Source organism: Hypomesus transpacificus, chromosome 26, assembly GCF_021917145.1.
Source record: "Hypomesus transpacificus isolate Combined female chromosome 26, fHypTra1, whole genome shotgun sequence".
NCBI classification, from domain to species: Eukaryota; Metazoa; Chordata; class Actinopteri; order Osmeriformes; family Osmeridae; genus Hypomesus; species Hypomesus transpacificus.
Window position 1 is genome coordinate 4,053,788 of NC_061085.1, and position 21,546 is coordinate 4,075,333.

The 21,546-nt window shown below is 42.3% G+C and overlaps 1 protein-coding gene across 9 annotated transcripts in view; it reads left to right on the top strand.

Annotated features, from left to right (window-relative positions):
- The window catches only part of capn3b (calpain 3b), a 133,220-nt gene that overhangs the window by 83,378 nt on the left and 28,296 nt on the right, over positions 1-21,546 (top strand). For 8 of the 9 annotated variants that reach the window (XM_047049565.1, XM_047049564.1, XM_047049557.1 and 5 more), the window contains 4 exons: positions 8,545-8,663; positions 8,841-8,974; positions 9,105-9,273; positions 9,686-9,766. In XM_047049565.1, coding sequence (XP_046905521.1) covers positions 8,545-8,663; positions 8,841-8,974; positions 9,105-9,273; positions 9,686-9,766 — 503 coding nt within the window. Of the gene's footprint in view, positions 1-2,529; positions 2,657-8,544; positions 8,664-8,840; positions 8,975-9,104; positions 9,274-9,685; positions 9,767-21,546 lie in introns of those variants that run through there. The other variant, XM_047049562.1, reaches the window with a different exon arrangement.

Below are 21,546 nucleotides of genomic sequence, written 5' to 3' on the forward strand. Positions count from 1 at the left end.
GCAGTCTCACTCAAATTCCAAGTTTTACACAAATCACAAAAATATGCTGACCCGCTGGCTGTCTTCACAATCGCCATATCTTTAAAACACTGCTCTCTATTTGGATGTAGAATTGACCCTGGTACGAAATTAAGAAAATACTCATTAGATGCAGATCGACAACACTGTTGTCCACGAGTGTCAACATTCATTGACAACACTGTTGTTGCTGCCGCAATCGTCAGAGGCTGACGGGGCTCTCAAGTAGCAAACAAATCAAAGTTTTTACAGCAACCTACATTAAAATCTCACCACCTGGCTGTCTTCACAATGGTCATATCTCATAAAATGTCCATCTTTCTGTTTTTTTCGTGTAAAATTTAACTATAAAATGAGCTACTAAAAATACTACTGTGACGTTTCCTAGCATGGCTGCCGCCTAAAAGACTAGGCGGTCTCACGGACGACCCGCACTCGCTCAATTTACAAAGACTTTGACGACCTAAATCAAACATCCGAGATTGCAGTTCCACTCGAAATCGCTTTCTCAACAAAGCTAAATGGTTGGGATTTTTTGGGGTGGTATTTTTAACTCTTAATCCAAGCTCCATTTTGAGTGCTAGAACCTCTCTATCACGTTGTATCTATGCGTCGTTGCCAACGTGTGTTGACGTGGTGACGTAGCTAGCACAGATTACCCTTTGTCGACTAAAGGCACTTTGTCGACACAAAAACGTTGTAACCTCCTAAACTGTGCAACGGAACGTAAATCCCAATACAAGCAACTCAATCGCTACCAAGACGAAACTTTTGACACCAAGGTTGTCTATGTAGTCCAAATATTAACAAAGTTTTAGGGGGGCAAAAATAAACTAGAAAAGGCTGTTCCTGCGAAACAGCAGTGAGAATGCTGAAAACCTGAATTGGGATAGCTGACCATGCTAAAAAAGCTGAAAATTGAAAGTTGTAAACTGAAGCTTCAAAGCGCCCGAAAGGTATTTTTAATAGGGGCTGGAGCTGGACGAAGGCATAAAACTATAGGAAAGAGAAGAAAAAATGCTAAACAAAAAGTGACGAAAATCAGAAAGAAGAGAAACAATGCATACAAAAATTCAAATTTAGCAGAAAATTATTTGCTGGAGTTTTAAAAGACCTAGGGCCGGTTGCACAAAGCACCTTAAGTTTTTTCCTTTAGTATGACACTTAAGGGTAAATTTCTCCTTAGCTAAGGGATTTACTTAAGGGGGTTGCACAGAATCCCTTAAATGGTTTCCTTAGCTAAGGTGAAACGTTAAGGGATTGACTACAGAAATATCATACAGATAACTTAACTGTAATGTCCAAAAAAGAGATCACGCATTTCAGGAGGGAGTCCAACAAAACTGGTGAGATCAACTTTACTTGTAGGTGTAGCTTACTGTAGTTACTACACAGTAACGTTTTGTAACATTTACTGTTACAGTAGCTATTCGAGGTAGACCAACCGACCCGTAAATACATAGCCTTCATGTTTAGACTGCAGCAGCACAGTAGCCTATACAGAGTGCTATAAAACAACTACATTGACATAAAATACATTTTGTTTGGAATACATTTTCAGGTGGTGGTCCACCTCCAAAACCACTTTCAGATGAGGCAGTGATGGTAGCAAACATCATTGGTAGCGACTCACCTACTATGTTTGGGATTACTGGCGGAGGAGAGAGCGGTGGTCAATTGGAAAGGTAGCGAGTCATTAGTTTATGCCTAATTCATGATATTATTGTTAGGGGCATGACTGTGAAGTAAACCACTACAACCCTCTTCAGTGAGCCAGATGATGAAATCATCGAAAATAATGATGCAAGTAACGTTGCAAACGCAACGACTGTCCGGTGTTGCAGCCCAGGGAACCCTCACCCTCGGACACGAAAAGTATCAAAGTAAGAAGATATCTAACAAAGTAGCTTATTCAGTTATCGAATATAATTCTTCTTGAAGTGTAGTTAAAGTTCACATAGCCCTAAATATCTTTACCGTCTTATATTACCTTTGTGCACATCGGCTATAATGTTGCATTATCGCATATCCCCTCTTTTTTTCATTGCAGAGAAACCGGAGATCCTACCATCTTATCACTCCAAAGGGAAGTTTTGCTTCTCCAAAAACAAAAATTAGAGATACAAATTGAGAACTTGAACGTGGAGCAGAGAAATTTGAACATGCAGAATATTTTATTACAGTACAAGATGAGCAAGCTCCCTGAAGAATCCTTAGGCGTAACATTAACTGTTATGGAAGAATAGCCATATTTACAACAAAATCAAAACAAAATCAAACAAGATCAAATAATTAACTTTCAATAAAAAAACACAATTTGCCTATTAAATGATTCATTCATTTGTGTATAGCCTGTCACATTTAGCCTAACTGAAGAAATTGTTCACTATAGCCAGGCCATTGTGCAACGACGTTGGTGATCTTGTTTACATGATTACAAACTAACTGGACGTTGATTGAATGTACATTTTTTCTATTTACAAATTGGTCTTCATATTGAACAGGCGCTTGAATCCTTATGTGGGTCCCGTCTATCACGCCGCATACTCTCGGGAAACCGGCAACATGATAGAAGTGCGCCACTATCTCATCCTTTTCTTGTTGAGACGGGAACTTAACTACGGTGTTCAGCAGACGGGTAAGACCGTTAGAAACTCTATGTATGACGCGGGACACCGTTGACTTGTGTACACGAAATACCTCTCCCATTACCGACTGAAACGATCCCGTTGCATAGAACCGTAGCGCAATTAAGAGCTGCAATACGGCTGCAAGAGCACAGCTGCGGAAAGTTGAGTGACCCAACTGTAAACGGTTGGACAATTCGTAAATTGACTGCCGGTCAAATCTATAATTCAAGATCAATTGCTCATCATTAAGTGTATCCATTGGGTTTTTCGCGCTCACGGAACACTCTTCTTGAGATAGGCCTACGTTCATTTATATCCATAAACTCGGCCATGTTGCGGATTAAAAATGAACTAGAGGTACCTTAAGTTTTCTTCCTTAGTTTGGTTGCTAAGGTCTTTCGTGCAACGCTTTAACGAACTTTAAGGGATTCCTTAAGTATAAGAAGAAGTTAAGGAGAAAACCTTAAATACTTAAGGCAACATTTAAGGAAACCTTAAGGAAAATACTTAAGGGTGCTTTGTGCAACCGATTACATTTTAAGGAAACCGTAACTCTGACTTTAAGGAAAATCTTAACCTTAAACCTGAAATGTATGTTAGAAAGGACCTGCAGCAAGATGAAGGCAGAAAAGTACAGAAAAGAGAAAAAAAATGCAAAGGTACTGGCAGTTGGAAGATAGTGCTGTGAAAAGTAATTTTGAAAGGACCTGGAGCAAGATGAAGGCAGAAAACAGAAGAAAAGAAGAAGAAAAATGCAAAACAAAAAGGGGAATATTTCAGAAAGATGAGCTGCAGGAAAATGTGAAAATTGAGCAGAAAACCAATTGCTGAAGTCTGGGTTAAACGAATTTGAAGGTAAAAGGACAACACTGGAATGACTTGAACTTGCTGGAAAAACGTAGCAACCGTTGGTCATTGGCAACAAACAGGCAACATTTCTAACCTACAATCTAGGTATCAGGTTCAAGACGGAGGACAAAAACTAATCATGCGTGCGTGCCTGCACACCCAGTCCTGTTCAGACACTTCATTTAAGATGACATCAAAATAATAATTTATAGTGCAGGGTTGCCGATGTTGTCGTTGTCCCTGGTGAGTTTTTTATACGTAAATAACAAGATCATGCTACATCTAACCAGTGGATCATTTCTTGCAAGTGTGTCAAAGTGGTATGTATTAACACCGTAGGCTTGAATAATAACCGAAGGCGTGAAGCTAGAGAGGATGCAATGGAAGATTTCCTACATAAGCTAGATGTACAACTTCAAATTGAAAACGGAGAAGATATTTAGAGTAAGGACAAGTTACTTTACATATGTGTTCAATATCGTCAATTAACAGTAAAAGCTTTCCAGTTACTTAGTGTTTGTTTGTAGGATTATCGCCAGCTGCAGCAAACACTTAGCGTTACCCCAGCCCTGGTTTGGCTGTTCGTGACGGTCAGCTATGACAGTCGCGCCTCGATTTTTGCAGATTTCTGTAAAACTTGCAACAAAAAAAACAATCTAGCTAGATTATGTACACTTTAAGCTCAATGTACATATCTTGTTTGGTCGATTGTGGAAAAAAAGTTGAACCGTTTTTAGTTATGGAGAGCCATCGCGCTAGCTCGATTATGAGAAATTTAGCTAGAATCCACACCTCAAACAAGTTAACCTAGACGCAAAACTGTACATCCAATCCCAAAAAATAAGGATATTTTCAGAGACCCAAGACTCTGCCGATTTTACCCACCTCTCCATTGAAGTTAGTGAGATAATTTTAAAGGCTGCTCTCGCTTCAAAGCTCATGGCTGAAAATGTGTAAAACTATATAAACATTAGAGGAATTTGTTCGACAATTTAGTTGGATATCAGAAAAAGAACAGTAAGCACTCTGCTTGCTGCTCATTCATAAAATTCAAGAAAGAGCTAAATTTTTCATGTATTTCAAACTGTCACGATTCAAAATTGGATGCGGGCGATCTGGTGCCCATGGGCACCGTGTTGGTGACCTCTGGTGTAGTGCATAGTCCATTGGCTGCTCCTGGTCAGCTTTGGCTCCCGCATTAACAGTAGTCACTAGCACAGTCGTCCGTATCTTCTCAGTATTTATTGTGATCCTGGGACCTTCCTGGGAGATATAGCAATGTTCAGCTGAGATCTGCACCGTGTCAATGACGACCTGGGGATTCTCCTGGCAGGCGTATGTGCTGAACTGCTGCAAAAAGGTGTCAAGGTCTTGCTCACAGTTGGTCTTTGAGTTGTTAAACATCAATCCTGTAGCCACAGCCCGGTATTCACACTCAAACTGGACTGTCAGGGCCAGGGCTTAAAGTATTCCGGCACCGTGCTGGATGTCCTGCGTGCGGCCTTGAGGAAAAGATGGCTGAGGGAGTTGGGCTCGAAATCAGAAGGTTGCCGGATCGATTCCCCGCTGTGCCAAATGACGTTGTGTCACATGACTTGCCTCGAGGGAATGTCCCTGTACTTACTGTAAGTCGCTTTGGATCAGAGCGTCTACTAAATGTAATACTGGAAAATAAATGCTGCCATTGAAGATAAGTCTGTCTGTGCAGTTTCTTTCCACCCCCCCACCCCGCCCCCCCAAAAAGTTCCAGCTCAGGATTTATTTTCACTTTAACCCCTGCAGGGTTGTCACGGTTACCATCACGAGCTGAAGACACACACACCACACGTTACAACTTAAAATAAAGAGTTACAATAAACCATGCAATGCAAGGTACTGAAATACAATACTTATTTTTAAGTACCCCTAATGGTTGAGTAGGCATTCTCAAGGCAGTCTTGATTCAAGCGATTTGTCAAAGGTAGGAAACCTGGAGACGTTCACGGAGATCACACAAGATCATTTTCAAGCACACAATGTTGTGCTGCCACCCCCTCTACACATGGGATCTGCTTGGTTCCAGGGTTAGCATGTACAAGCTTCAGGCGGGGAACCACTCCATACAATTTTCCAAGAATGGGAAATGGGCGGATGCATCTGAGAGAGCAGACTTCAGCTTGTGGGAATCCTTGAGCTGCTTGGAGTTGAAGCAGTTGAATATGCCATCAAAGTTTTCACAGAATTTGGCGGCTGCCATGTAGTTCCTCTGCGCCTGACCTGTGAGCTGCTTTACCTGTGCCAAGGTCTTTATCCCCACAGCAATGGAGTGGCTTAGGACCTGAGTAGCAAACTTTATTCTCATAAAAGCAAACGGTGGGAGATGCACATGCTTCTTAGTAAGACGGCAACACTGTTTGCTGTCGTAAGTATACAGATCCTCCAGAATGGTCCAGAAGATGTGATCACCATCCAGTGTGAACCCGCTGCTGCGCCAGTTGTTGCGTATATTCTTGATCAGATGTGGTGGATCCCAAAGGCAGAACACTCTGACAGCATCTACTTCAAAGTACAACTTCTCCTTTTTTACACCAAGACGAGCAAGCATTGAACGGTTACCAGAACCCTGGTCACAGATGAAGACTAAGGACTACAACCCAGCCTTCCTTAGCTCACAAATGGCCTCTAACAGCAATGATTGAAGCCGGGTTTGTGGTATGGGCCCACTAGTGAAGCAATATCCGAAGAGTTGCTTCCAGTTCTGGAACAGCCCTCTTTCCATTAATGCAGAAGCATAGTTGGCAACATATGGAGTACGCTGACCTCCTCAAAACCTTCAATCTTGTCAGCAGACTCATTATAGTGGGCTGCCTGTTTGACAGACATTTCATCAGTGATGATGGCACAAACCATATCCATGGGATTTGTGGTCTCCATAGCCTTCTTCATTGTGGCAAGAATGTTGTGGTTAAAGCAAGGTTTGAAATCAACAGACTTCATAAGCTTCTGCAGTGTGCAGACAGATGGCATACAAAACACTTTAAACAGTAGCCTGTAACACCTTGGACTGGCATGTAGCAGAGACGGATGGGAAGAAAGCTTTGTCCTGAATGGTCCACCGAAAACCATGAGCCTTGAACCGGGATACGCGTACCCCTGGGGGTACGTGAAGGCTGTCCAGGGGGTACGTGAGATTTTTAAAGGGGCGATTGACTGGGTTTTTGGGGTATTTCACACTATTCCTTAAGGTCTCCGAATAGGGTATGTACATTGGTTGGGTTGAAAATGGCCCGGGTGCTGTTCTATGCAAAAACGCAACACGGCCAACAGCAGCACTCACTGAAACACCGAAGGTGGAGACTTGAAATAAAAACGCGCAAATAAATCTATTGTGTCTACACAACACTGTTTTCAACAGATTGACTAGATATCATTTGAAATGATAACATTACTTGTTTCCACTCCTGTTGTTGAAGCAAACTGGATTGACTTAGGTGGGTAGAACGTTAGGCTACAGCTTAGCAACCAAACCATATCGTGATTCTACTCGGCTTGAGTTAGCTAGCTCTAGATATCTTGCTGCAAAATAACATGACAAAGATCTGGACAAACATGCATCGTGAATTGTAGATTTACATAACACGGGTTATTTATTTGAATGAAACACAGTCAGGAACATGAAACAACATTAGCCCCATTGCCAATAAACTACTAGGCTAAATTATCACCAATCATCATAGAAACGTATTTAGCATTCTACCTGGTATGCTATATACAGGACACGTTAGTATTGCTAATAACTGTTAGCACAACATCATACTGTCCTTATAGCTTGCGGTTGCAATGAGCATACGGTCGGAACAGCACCTCTTTCCAGGTTCAGCTTCCTAGCAAATCCTTCTTGAAATTGTCCAAGGTTGTCAAAACTGTCTTGGGTGAAATGTTCAGAGCAAATGAATGATTGAGTGTCAAACTTCGCCGGGATCTTCTCATAGACAACAGCAGCCATGCCTGTTGAATGTTTGGCTCCTTGGGAAGACTGAGTGTTAGCCTTCCCTGTACAGCCTGGAACACAGCATTTACGACCGTGGTCCATTTTCAATATCCTTGTTATAATTCAAAACGTTCTTCTTTGTAATTCCTTATAAGTAGCTTACACAGAGCAGCGCGCTGCTAAACTAATATCGGAGATAGACGCTATCTCAGGCTGGTCTGGATGTAAATTTTGGGGCGTGACAAAGATACAGACCAGAGCCAAAAAGGGCGGTCCCCCGTCCTACGTCACACCGGTGGCTTTGTTGAAAAGCTAGCGTTTTACAGCCAAAACATTTTCTTTTTGAGATTTGCATAGGAAAGAGGTGTCAATGGACTTTGATATTCACTGTATGTTAATTTTAACCACCGAACTGTCGTTATTCAACTATGACAAGGTAAAATCGATTTTGCAATCTATCGGCCCTTTAAAGAACTACATTTTATATTGCCTCAAATATACTTTTGTCTGTGTCGCGTATAAACCACTTTACACGCTTCACTACACATTCTTGGGTGTTAAGCAGTACACCCGACACATTTAAACTTCACGCAGTGCCCGGTTCACAAGATAATCGAGCCACAGACCCACACAGATTCCTGGCATCATTGTATGATGATGAGTAAGCACTGTCCAGCCTCTCGTGCAGAATACTCTGGCACTAGCTTAAGTAAGGGGAGAGTTTTAGAGACTGACAGCTGAGAAAAAAATCAAGGAACACATGCAGAAGATTGTCTACAGGGCTTAGCCATGTTAGGTGGAAAATTGGATGGGGATCAGTCAGTCATCTGTCTTCATACATCCAGTCTAGTCAACAGTAGATGCATGGACCATTTGAAACAGCCTACAAGGCATACTGTATATGTGAGCACATTTGTGGTTTCCATGAGGGCATTCACTTAAAAATGACATCGCTGGGAACTTACACTCCATGATCTCTGTAAAATAGAGATATTTCTCTCAGCAGCTTTCCATTTCTGGGTTTCAGAGCCAGCATGTACAGTAAGTGAATTTCAGTATTTGATCTGTTGTTGACAGGTGACTGCTGGCTGCTGGCCGCCATTGCATGCCTGACACTAAATAAGAAGTTGTTGTATAGAGTTATCCCTCCAGACCAGAACTTTACAAAGAACTACGCTGGCATCTTTCATTTCCAGGTATGGCCCTCATCCCAAACCCTCAAAGCAAATTAGTAGTATCAAAATACTTTTTTGTTTATTAATACGTTCTGCCATTCTTTGAACAATCTTTTGAAATATGTTTAAAACAATATAGATAAATCCTTTCAATTGAAGCACAAACATCCTGTGTTTGCCGTTCTTCTGTCCCACCAGTTCTGGAGGTATGGGGAATGGGTAGATGTGGTGGTGGATGACCGTATCCCCACCTGTAGAAACAAGTTGATGTTCACCAAGTCTGGCAGGAAGAATGAGTTCTGGAGTGCTCTGCTGGAAAAGGCCTATGCCAAGTAAGTTCCTGTAATTGGCCCATTTTGTCTACAACATGGCATCACTACATCAACCTTTTTTCCTCAAATAAAGACCCAATTTCAAAGCATTATTACTACAGTACCCTGATGCATACAACCCTCTGGTCAGATTGAATGGCTCCTATGAGGCCCTAAAAGGAGGGAACTCCCTGGAGGCTATGGAGGACTTCACCGGGGGAGTGACTGAGTTCGTTGACATGTCTGAGGCTCCCAAAGACCTCTACATGGTCCTGAGGAAAGCTCTGGACAGAGGTTCTCTCCTTGGTTGCGCCATAGATGTGAGTATTCTTAGCATCCACTTGTGTGCTAAATGCAATTTCATATTCTGCAGGGACACTGCTCAGCAAACTACTGGATTCAAACACCTAAGTACTCTTAATTTTACTTCAAATATCTGCCTTGGCTGATGATTTCTTTTGTAAATCTTACTGGTCAGTTTTATCACTAATCCCGCACAATCTCTCACATATGTGTAGCAGTAAGCTACCAAACCCTGTAGAAACTGAGCCCAGACAGACTTTGGAGTTTTACAGTTATACTTGGTCTTGTGTGGTCTAGTCTAGTATCCAGTAACTCATTGTTGTCAGACTGGACTATACTACCTACTGGGAAATACTACACTTAGCAAGGCTTATTAGACTGTATTAGACTAGAGCGTATTTGTCATGATGTCATATTATCCTTTTCCAGGTCCAGCCACAGGAATATGAAAGTAAAACCAAAACTGGACTGGTCAAAGGTCATGCCTATTCTATCACAGCTTTGGAGGAGGTAGGGAAATTACTGTGGGTCTTTTTTTTTTACAAACCACATGCTGTAATTGGGTGTGCTTGCCACACTCAACCTATATTCACAAGGCACAACCGATATTCCCTCTCATATATACTGTATTTATTATTTATTTCCCCAACCTAACTCGCCCCTCAGTTTTTTTGGACTACATAGACAAAATATTCATCTTCATGATTGCGTTGCTTGTATTGGATTTGATGTTCCGTTGCATGGTTCAGGCTTATTTTAAGTTTTTGTGTAGAAAAGTGAAGCTGACAGTGGCTAACTAGCTAGCCACAGTCACTAACGTCACAAACCTGTGCGCTTGTTAACTTCTGGGAGATACATAGCTATAGACCAATTATCACATGTCACCAATTGTCACACGACTGTCAAGCAGGCTCAATAGCGCATGTCGTTTGCAAAAGACGAACTTCTATGGAGAGAGATATGTTTCAAAAGTATTTGTAAATGCAAGGACCATGATCCACAAATGTTTCACGATTTACAAATGTGTTTTAAGATCCACAAAAACAAAATTCTTACTCGTGATTTGTAAGTTTGCATTTACATAAATGTGCTATGATTTGTACACATAGATGGCCATTCGTAAATATATAGTTTGTAATTTTCTTAAAATACTTAACATTTTGTGTGTGCATTTATCATAGTCTGTCATTTGTAAATCTGCAATTTGCGTGCGAAGTGTTGAATCTGCATTTGTGGATCGCCCAATACACGCGTGCAATCCTTCTTCCAAGTATGTAATTTTGAGACAATCTTTTCGGTCTTTTGCGATCCACACACAAATAGCTTTTTGATTATACAGCTCCCATATACTTTGACACTAGGGTTTTCCTGACATCATTGGAAAGGTAACATTCTAAAAAAAAATCACAAAAGTGTCAGGGTGAGTCTAGAACTTACTGACAGAGAAACAGGCTAAAATGTCTAGAATAACTCTATAACAGTTGTATGCCTACTATAAACCATATTATGCTTTGTGAGTGGGCTTAGTTTAATCATGAGTGTCTGAGCTGTCATTTGATGTGTCGCATGAGCATATATTTAGAAGATTTAATGCTTTAAAGTTTAAAAAAACGTTTATAAGTGGAGGTAAAATCAACGTTACAGGGGACAAAGTGTGCCATACTTGGTACAGTGATTCTTGAAAAGTGCTCAGTGGCGCATTGAGGCAAGCGAGAGCGCGAAACCGGGCGCGGCCATGTTTCCACTTCCGTGTCTTCCGGTCTAGCTTTAAACAGTGGCTCTTTTTTTCCCTCGCTCCGAGACCTCGTGCACACTTGCAACTAGCTGTACACGTCATACTTTGCGACAACCAGTCGCGAGCATGGATTTATATGGTTTCGAGCGTGTGAGCTAAGGCAGAATCTATTGGCAGAAAGTCCGATTAGAATCAGAGACATGATGCAAACTCAACGGAAATGTATTCTGTCACTGTATAGTATTCCTTCTACTTGTTTTTTAAAAATAGGCTATAGGGCTAAATATAGGGCTATTCTAGATGGAACTCATCCCGTATGTTTATTGCTTTTTTTCTTTGTGATATGAGTATGATTTCCAATGCATAGTATCGGATGAAATAAACTGTTAACATGAACAGCTCCATCGTTGTTCTCGCCAGGCAAAGAAAGCTTAATAGTTATTTAGGTAACCGAAATCTTCCATAATGCAGACTTACCATAGCTTACTGTCAACTTTATATTCAAACGAAATGCCACGAAATTCACACTGCCTTATCATCAGTGTAGAAATGTGGCCTGTGTTTTATATGTTCAACCTAGAAAAACAAACGTCTATTAATGGATATAACGTGAGATTATTGAACATTTGCCTTTGAAAGGGGCATATTCATAGAACCATATATACTACAAGACGTTACCATCAGATGTAAGTGGGGGTGAAACATAGTCACTGAGGACCGCAGTCTGGCACGATCAAAAAAAGAATAATGTGTGTGTTTAACAAAAGCTTCTGAAGGCAAGACTTATATTATTTAAATATATATCATTTCCTATTGTGGTTAACAGTTACAATATTAATCTTCGTCTTTGCTCCAGATAGACATGTCAACAATCTATGCTTGCGCTTAACATAATATCTTTGCCATCATGTCATGAACGTTTTTACGAAAAATCCAATCCGTTTTAAAATAAACTATATTAACAACATTTCATGTATGTGTGACAACGATGTGCTAAACTTTCCACAACAAAGCAGGCAACTCAAGCCATTTCTCCCTATGCTCATTCAATATAAGTCTATGGCTCATTCAGCTCAATGTAAATCGGCTATCGGCCAATTTGAACTTTGGTGCTCGTGCCCTGTTAGTATCCGCGAGCACATTTGCAGGCAACTTTTATTGACGTAAGCAAATAAATGGGGAGCTAGTTTACTCATTTCGGATTGGTCTCAAACTTAGCAAAAATCGGGAAAAATTATTCTATGAAAAAGCTAGTAGTATGAGCCAGGTTCGAGAATCGAACAAAAATTTTTGGGGAGATAGTTTTGTAAATGTTGACTGGAGTTAATAGAATAAAAACGACCGGAAGAGTCGGAAACCTAACCGTAATGCAATACCACCTACATCCACCGGGGCCGTCGCTTCAAGGCGAGGGGTGGGGGCTTGGTTTAAATACTCCTCTGGCTATTTGGTGTTTTAAAATTGTCCCACCAGCTAGCTGTTCAGCCAGGTCTCACCCAGAATCGCCGCTCTATGTTTGGTTTAAACCGTCTTCTCTGCCTTGTCCCCCTATCGTTCAGGCACACCGAGTAGGCTACAAAACTCGCCTTCTGCGTAGGAGTAACGCATAGGCTATTTATTAAGTGATAGACTAATACTTGTACCTGAAGTACACTAACTAAACTGGTAAATAAATTATAGAGATGGAGCAGCATATTTCTTTCACCTTCCATGTTCATCTTGACATTATAGCTATAGAGCGAAAGCTACCCCCATAGCAACTGAACGTCATCGTATCTGAAAAGCTCCGTGGACCCCGTCCACACTAGCCTACTACGCAAACCCGGCGTTTTCAAATGTCTCCGGCTAGGAGGGCGTATTTGAAAAGCTCCGTTTTCAGTGTCCGATTACGCCGTATTAGTGTGAACGGGAGGTACAAACGCAGACATATGTATGCGTTTTTAAAGTTACTCGGGCTAGTGTGGACGGGGCCTCTGTCCTCTGTAACCGTCTACATCTAGAAACTAAGCTGCGTGGTGCAGGGAACATCTCGTGATCAGACATTGGGTGTATTCGACTCCATGCAGCGCCGTAGCCGGCTGCAGCCTACAGATTGGAGAAAGAGTTTATCATAGCCCAATATCTACATAAAATGACAAATGTTCGACTTTACAGAGCCGTTTATAACTCCTCCCCGACTGCAAGCGGCAACTCTCGCTGGTCGTTGCATGCAGCCGATGTCGAATGCACCTATTGGTTTACAGAGCGCTAGATTGGCTTTGCAAAAAATTACTTTGATACGGAGCGTTCCATTAATGGAATGACGCATATGAAATGTCGCTCGATCACGTGAATTTGATCGTGGGAAGCCGAAATCGTGATCGTGATTAAAATTCGATTAATTGTGCAGCCCTATGACTAAGTACATTTCTAAGCTTCTTACCTTCATTGAGAAAATCTTGGAACGCAGAATCGCTTAGATATTTCAATTCTTTTTTACACCTTGATACTGAACTTTAACCAGCATGATGAAAGCTGTTGGTCAAGAAAAGAAAAAAATACTGATTATGACATTGTTAATAGTAAAGAAGTTCCCGTGAGCACCCCACAAATTTTACATTAAAGTAAAATTACGGCAAATTAATTCGTATCTACTATCATGTAGTAGCCTATATGTCCCTGTACTTAATGTAAGTCGCTCTGGATAAGAGCGTCTGCTAAATGACTAAATGTAACCAAGGATGCCTGTTTTTAAACTCTAGCCCGACTTTTAGTCCACAATGCTGGCCAGGAGTTCTCACCATCCCTCTCATCATCTGAAACAAGGAAATATAAACGTTGTATTCTGTTTACTGCTGTACTCATGCACACGCACAGACACACAATATCATATTTATGTTACTGACATTAAGCCTACAAGGTAACAGTAACGTTGCGGTAGAATTTTCTGGCTGGTTTTCTGTGGTGACGTTTACGATCGGGTCATCATGATCTGAGACTCTGGGAGCTGCAGTGTCACCCGATCCGACATACTTTTGAAAACACTGAAGTAGGCTAGTGTTATTTGGGTCTGTTTACGTTTCATATGTTGTTATTTTAAAACTTAGTTCAAACTGTACGTAGTTGCAAGGAATGAAAGACCGCGCTAAGAATGACAGCCAAACAACCTCTTTTTTTAAGCCAAAACTTTGCATAGTAACTTTAAGTGACGTCACGTCAGATCCAGGGAACGGCAACGAATACCCCAAATATCAAATTTTCACTGATTCACAATACAGACGGGGAGAATCTATGAATAAAAGCGAGAACGTTCTGTCACAAAACAATGTTGTTACGTACCATCGCACCTTTGTAAGAGGGTATATGGAAATCCTTGGCTTTTCCTAGTGGGTATCCGGCGTATACTTGCGTATCACGTAGACTACACCACTGCAAGATTGTAACCAAATGTATGGGCATGGCTGTGAGCAAAACAACTGCTGCAATGCATTTAAATGTAGCCTAATGTAAAGCTTTTGAAACAACGCAGCAATCAAATTATTTAATAGATGCTGTGAAAGAAAATTCTAGCTGTACTGTGTAGATTTGAATAGTCGAAGATGGCAGTTTCAATACAATTTATTTAGACAATACAATTACATATGATTCAACAAAGCTTTGCTGATCAGCCATTAACGAAGGAGGTGCTATCCACATAGATCGTTCGTAAGAGTGATAGAGAACTATCATACATGCAATGCCTTATACAGGGTTCATACACATTTTGACCAACGGATTTCCATGACTTTTCCATGCCTTTTCAATGACTTTAAACCAAATTTCCATGACCAAACTTTTTGTGAAATCTTGGAGTATACGTTAAAAGGTTGTATTACACGGCTGTTCGTAATACTGTAGAATGCTCCATTCACTTAAATGGGGCTTCCCAACGTTCTGCGGTGAACAATTTTTTTACATTTGAACTTTGCTATGCATATTTGACCACTGTCAAGGGAAGTGGTCTTTTTGCCTCGGATTCACATCTTTCGTAGCACTCCGCAAGCAGTCCGGTAACTTTTCAACCCCAGCGTACTCCGTTGCTTAGCGACGTCAGCTGATTTGAAGCCTAAAGAATGTTCAACGTCTATGAAGTTCAACGTCAAACTACTTTTCTGCTGATCAACACTACGAACGGTAACAAATAAATTGAAAAAAGACACAGTGTTAAGTTATTTTTTGGCAAGTAGCCGTGTAATAAGCGGCATAATGTATAGAACGCCGGTCATAGTCGGGAAAATAAGCCCCTTCAGCCCACATGACCTCCGTAGTTAGGACTTCATTTTTTGTCACAGCATCGGTTATCGACCCCTGCTGCTAGGCGTAGCAGTGGACCTCGCTGTGGTGAGAAAGCCGGTGATGGGTGCTGCTGTAGCTTTGCTAGCAGCACCCATCACCGGGCTGCTGTAGCTTTGCTAGCAGCAGCGCTCTGATGTTTGCTACCTTTGGAATGGCTAGTTAATGCCGTCTCTCCCATGTTTGAAATGTCGAATGATTTTCCACCACACAACCGACATTTTGCTTGTCCCGGGTCTTTGTCTGTTAAATGTATCTTTCCATTTGTAGCCAAGCAGTGTTAAAGCTACACTTTCCTGGCATTTTGAATTATCCCTCGCGCTTCTCTGAGTTACTGTTGCTATGGCCATCTAACTTTTCAGTTAGTATGAGAGCGTATGCCTGCTTATATTTTGAACGTATTTCTTTTAAACGGATGTGAATTATTTAAAACTCAGCGTAAATGAACAACATGAAAATATGATTATAACAACTTTCCATGACTTTTCCAAAACTTTTGGGGTTGAATTTTTTTCAAGCACTTTTCCAGGCCTGGAAATAACCATTTTTTAATTCCATGACTTTTCCAGGTTTTCCATGACCGTACGAACCCTGCTTATATACCCTTTAGATCAAATGGCATTTTATAAGGTCAATCAATCAATGTAGCAAACTCTGGGATTGGCTAACTCAACTTAGTGACAGTTTGAAACAATACATCTCCATAGCAATTGTACCACTGTTCTTTGATATCACAGCTCTCTCCAGAGCAGTAGATAATAAAGCCACAGGGGTTGGCCAGCCAAATGGTTAACTGTCCTTGGTGTGGTCATCTTCAAACAATACTTTTAATTAACACAAACAATGAAACAGGACACAGTCCTTCTAGCCAAAGTTCAGAGCAACTACGTCAACAGCCCCTTACACTGACCAGAGGACAGAAGGCCATAGAAGATGCTTCACCCATCCCCCAGGGCAAGCTGCCCACAGAGCCATCAGCACCTCACATTCCTTTTAACTCAACTTAATTATCTTCCCTTCCTGTTTCTTACCAATGAACATAGAAGCTTATAGATTTCATACACATACATCTATGCATATGACCAAAATGTCTACCACAATGCATCTTTCTAATTGCCATTAGATAGGAGGAAAGATTACGAGTGCACAACATATTGTCTAAGTTTTAACGCGTTGCATAAAGCTTGAACCAAAGACCCTCGATGAAAAAGTTGTTACAATTTATTATTACAGCACAATTTGTCACTCATACATATGCAGCATATTTGCAGTTTATGGCTAATAGCAGAGACCAGGGGCCGGTTTTTCAAAAGTAATCTGATCAGATTACGGCTATCGGATTGGATCAAATCTTGAAAATTGGTATTTCAAAAGAAAAAAAGGATTCAGAAATTGGATTGGATCACGTAATTTAATCTTGTTGTTGATCCGGATCAAACCTTGAGTTTGGGTTTTTCAAAACCTTTTGGTAGGATCGGGATCATTTTGATCCCAAAAATCAGGATTAAATTGATCCCAGCAGGAGGGTGGATTCATGGAGGATATCAGGTAACTAAACTTGGTTAGTTAAATAATACAACATTTATTTACATTTCCATTTATGCATTTAGCAGACGCTTTTATCCAAAGCGACTTCCAAGAGAGAGCTTTACAAAAGAGCATAGGTCACTGATCATAACAACGAGGTAGTCCCAAACATTGCAAGCAGCCAAAACATGAAGCATACATTGTGAAAAAACTAAACAAGTGCCAAAAGGGAAGACCCATAAGAGCATGCAGTTATACAAGTATACAAATTAAAACAACATGAACCACAAAAAGTGCAGGACTGTACCTGTGGAAGAACAATCAATAGTAAAAATATTTCACAGCGAGTACAAGACTTAACTTCGTTATAACTAACCTACAAGAGCAAGTCACTCAATAAGAGTCATTGTGATCCTGGAGGAAACTAACAACAGGTCTAACCAAGCATTCCTAAGTGCCATTGTACTCCCGGAACAAGTGCGTCTTGAGCCTTTTCTTGAAGGTGGGGAGACAGTCGGTGTCCCTGATGGAGGTGGGGAGCTGGTTCCACCATTGGGGGGCCAGGCAGGAGAAGAGCTTGTGTTGGGACCTGGCAGTCTTGAGCGGTGGGACCACCAGGCGGTTGTCTGAGGAAGACCGTAGTTGACGGGTGGGGGTGTAAGGTTGCAGGAGAGACTTGATGTAGTCGGGTGCAGTCCCGTTCACTGCTCGGAAGGTCAGGGTCTTGAATCTGATACGGGCGTTGATGGGTAGCCAGTGGAGAGAGATGAGGAGCGGGGTAACATGGGAGCGTCTGGGTAGATTGTAGACCAGGCGGGTCGCTGCGATCTGAATCCTCTGAAGAGGGCGGGTTGCACATGCTGGGAGACCAGCGAGCAGCGAGTTGCAGTAGTCCAGCTTGGAGAGGACCATTGCTTGGACTAGCAGCTGGGTGGAGTGCTCAGACAGGTATCTCCTGATCTTCCGGATGTTGTAGAGGGTGAATCTACAAGACCGGGAGACTGCGGCAATGTGGGCCGTGAGGGAGAGCTCGTCATCCATGGTAACCCCAAGGTTCCTGGCAGAGGATGAAGGGGTCGCCGTCGCCAATCCCAGGGTGATTAACAGATCATGGGAGATGGAGGGTTTAGCCGGGATGATGAGAAGTTCTGTTTTGGCGAGGTTCAGCTGGAGGTGGTGCTCGGTCATCTAGGCAGAGATGTCTGCGAGGCAGGCCTCAATCCTAGCTGAGATCCCCGGATCAGTCGGGGGGAACGATAGGTACAGCTGCATGTCGTCAGCGTAGCAGTGGTAGGAGAAGCCATGGGAGGTGATGATTGGTCCAAGTGAGGTGGTGTACAGAGAGAAGAGGAGGGGGCCAAGGACGGAGCCCTGTGGGACACCAGTGGAGAGCTGGCGAGGGCCTGACAGTTTGCCTCCTCAGGAGACCTGGTAGGATCTTCCCGACAGGTAGGATGAGATCCACTGGAGTGCAGTGCCAGTGATGCCCATCTCAGAAAGTATGGAGAGCAGGATCTGGTGGTTAACCGTGTCAAAAGCTGCAGAAAGGTCCAGCAGAATGATGACGGATGACCTGGAAGCCGCTCTGGCAGACTGGAGGGCAGTGGTGACTGAAAGAAGGGCAGTCTCTGTGGAGTGGCCAGTCTTAAAGCCCGATTGGTTGGGGTCAAGCAGGTTGTTCTGAGAGAGAAAGTTAGACAGTTGGTTAGATACAGCACGTTCAATTGTTTTTGAAAAGAAGGGTAGCAGTGATACCGGTCTGTAGTTCTGGAGGACGGCAGGGTTAAGGGAGGGTTTTTTGAGTAGAGGGGTAACTCTGGCCTGTTTGAAGGCAGAGGGAAAGGTGCCGGAGGTAAGGGAGGAGTTTAGGACATGGAGAAGAAAAGGTATGATGGAGGGGGAGATGGTTTGAAAGAGAGGGGAGGGGATAGGATCAAGGGGACAGGAGGTGGGGCGATGAGAGAGAATGAGGTCAGAGATCTGCCTCGGACAGAGGAGAGAAAGAGTTAAGATATTTAGTTGGGTCAGTCGTGGAAGGTGAGAGGGTAGGAAAGGTGGGTTTAGGGAACCGACTGCTAATGTCGGCGACTTTTTTCTCAAAGAAGGAGGAGAAGTCGTCTGCTGTCAGGGTGGAGGGAGGGGGTGGGGGAGGTGGGTTAAGAAGGGTGGAGAAGGTAGAAAAAAGCTTGTGGGGCTTTGAAGCAGAGTTAATTTTATTCTAAAAGTAGATGGTTTTAGCACCAGTTATGTGAGAAGAGAAAGATTTAAGGAGGGAGTGATACTTATCAAGGTCCAGACCGTCTTTTGACTTGCGCCATTTCCTCTCAGCTGCCCTAAGGGTGGACCGCTCTTCACGAATAACATCCGTAAGCAACGGGCAGGAGGGAGAAGATCGCGCAGGCCTGGTTGACAGGGGACAGAGAGACTCAAGAGATGCAGTTAAAGTGGTTAACAAGGAGTCGTGGCAGTATTAGTGGGGTGGGACGAGAACTCGTCAATGGGAGGGAGGGAGGATGTTACAATAGAGGAGAAATGGGAGGGGGATAGGGAGTGGAGGTTGCGGCGGAAAGTTACAAGGGGAGGGGACGTAGGAGGGGTTGGAGGGAGAGAGACAGAGAATTGGATAAAGTAGTGATCAGAAGTGTGTAGTGGGGTTACAGAGGTTAAGTCAGTGATACAGTTAAGTGTCAGGACGTGGTCTAGCTGTTTGCCTGCCTTGTGGGTCGCCGGTGTGCTCAGCAGCGTCAGGTCGAAGGAAGTCAGGACAGACAAGAAGTCGACGGCCTGCGTTCCTTTGAGGTGGATGTTGAAGTCCCCAAGGACTATCAGGGGGGTTCCATCATCCGGGAGGACGCTGAGGAGCATGTCCAGCTCCTCCACAAAGTCGGCTAGCGGTCCTGGTGGGCTGTAAAGAACAATTAAGCATGCTTTGATAGGATCAGTTAGCATAACATAATGATGTTCAAATGATTTGGCAGTAACAGGGAGTGGTGTGGATGTGTATTTTATGTGTGGGGTGTTAAGGAAGAATTCGAGTGGCACTGTGTAGATCTGAATAGTCAAGGGATATGGTTTTAATACAATTTATTAGACTATACAATTACATAAACAAAGCTTTGCTGATCAATCACAGCGAAGGAGGTGTCATCTACACAGGTCGTTCGCAGGAGTGATACCAACCATCACACATGCACTGCCTTATATAAACTTAAGATCAAATGGCATTCTATAAGGTCAATCAATCAATGTAGCAAACTCTGTGATTGGCTAACTCAACTTAGTGACAGTTTGAAACAATACATCTCCGGTGTGTCCCAAAGTTCTTTGATGTCACAGCTCTCCCCAGAGCAGTAGATAATAAAGCCACAGGGGTTGACCAGTCAAATGGTCAACTGTCCTTTGTGTGACATCTTCAAACAATACTTTTAATTAACACAAACAATGAAACAGGACACAGTCCTTCTAGCCAAAGTTCAGAGCAACTGTCTCATTGACCCCTTACAGTAACCAGAGGACAGAAGGCCATATAAAATGCTTCACCCATCCCCCAGGGCAAGCTGCCCACAGAGCCATCAGCACCTCACATTCCTTTGAACTCAACTTAATTATCTTGCCTTCCTGTCTCTTACCAATGAACATAGAAGATTATAGATTTCATACACATACATCTATGCATATGACCAACATTTCCATTACATTTCCATTCTTTTTTTTTTTTAAACAACACCATAATTCAAACAGTGCATTGAGAAAAATAAAAATCAACATCAAAATAAGTATGCAATGCAACTCAGTAAAAAACATCCATACCGAATACAAACATACATAAAGCAAATGTATTCCCATCAATCTAAACATACCCTTATATTTAGAACATAAGAAGCAAACACATTAATATCTTCTTCTGTAAATCTATCATACTATCATTCACATTGACCTCTTCTTCCATCTTCAGTTGGCTATAGGCAATCTTCTTTCAGGCAGTGTAGTCTAGTCGAACCAATTGCAAACGATGATCAAATTGCTCGCAGCAACTTTCAAAGAACTGCACTATGCGCACAGACTCTGAGTTTTCCTTGGTACTACGCAGAACGCGCATCCTCTCCTTCCGTCTCCAGGCAAGGCGCACGCTCACAATGGTTAGCGTGTATCCACGTTGCTCTTCCCTCGATCCTAACCGCCGAATTAGTCGTCAGGAGAATCTGGTATGGCACCAGGACTTGCGTTTCAGGTCCTTCACCACGATCCAGTCCCCTGGTATCAAATTATGCAGCGGTCCAGTCACCGGAAGAAGAATAACCTCCACCTGCCTGTGAATCTCACACAAAGTACACTACAAAGGGTTGCACAGTGATAAACAAGCACATTCTCACAAAGGTCAGTTAAAAAGTTAACTGACTTCTTGTCGTCCGACTTCAAGATCCCATTTTCTCATTCAACTGAAGTAATTGACACAATGTTGACTCCTATCAACTCCAAAATAACTTCCTTTAACCAAGTGTGACCCATTATCATTATATATCCTCAAAGAAAAATCTCATTGAGGAATAATCTAAATTACCAAAAGCTTGACCACTGAGCCCAAATCTGCCTGAAATGTCTAAAACTTCTTCCAACAACTTCTTCTATCAATCATCAACAATCATTAAACAGTATCACTTCTCCAAAATGTAACTCTAAAAAATCCTTCTATCAATACTCAAATAGTTTCTCAAAC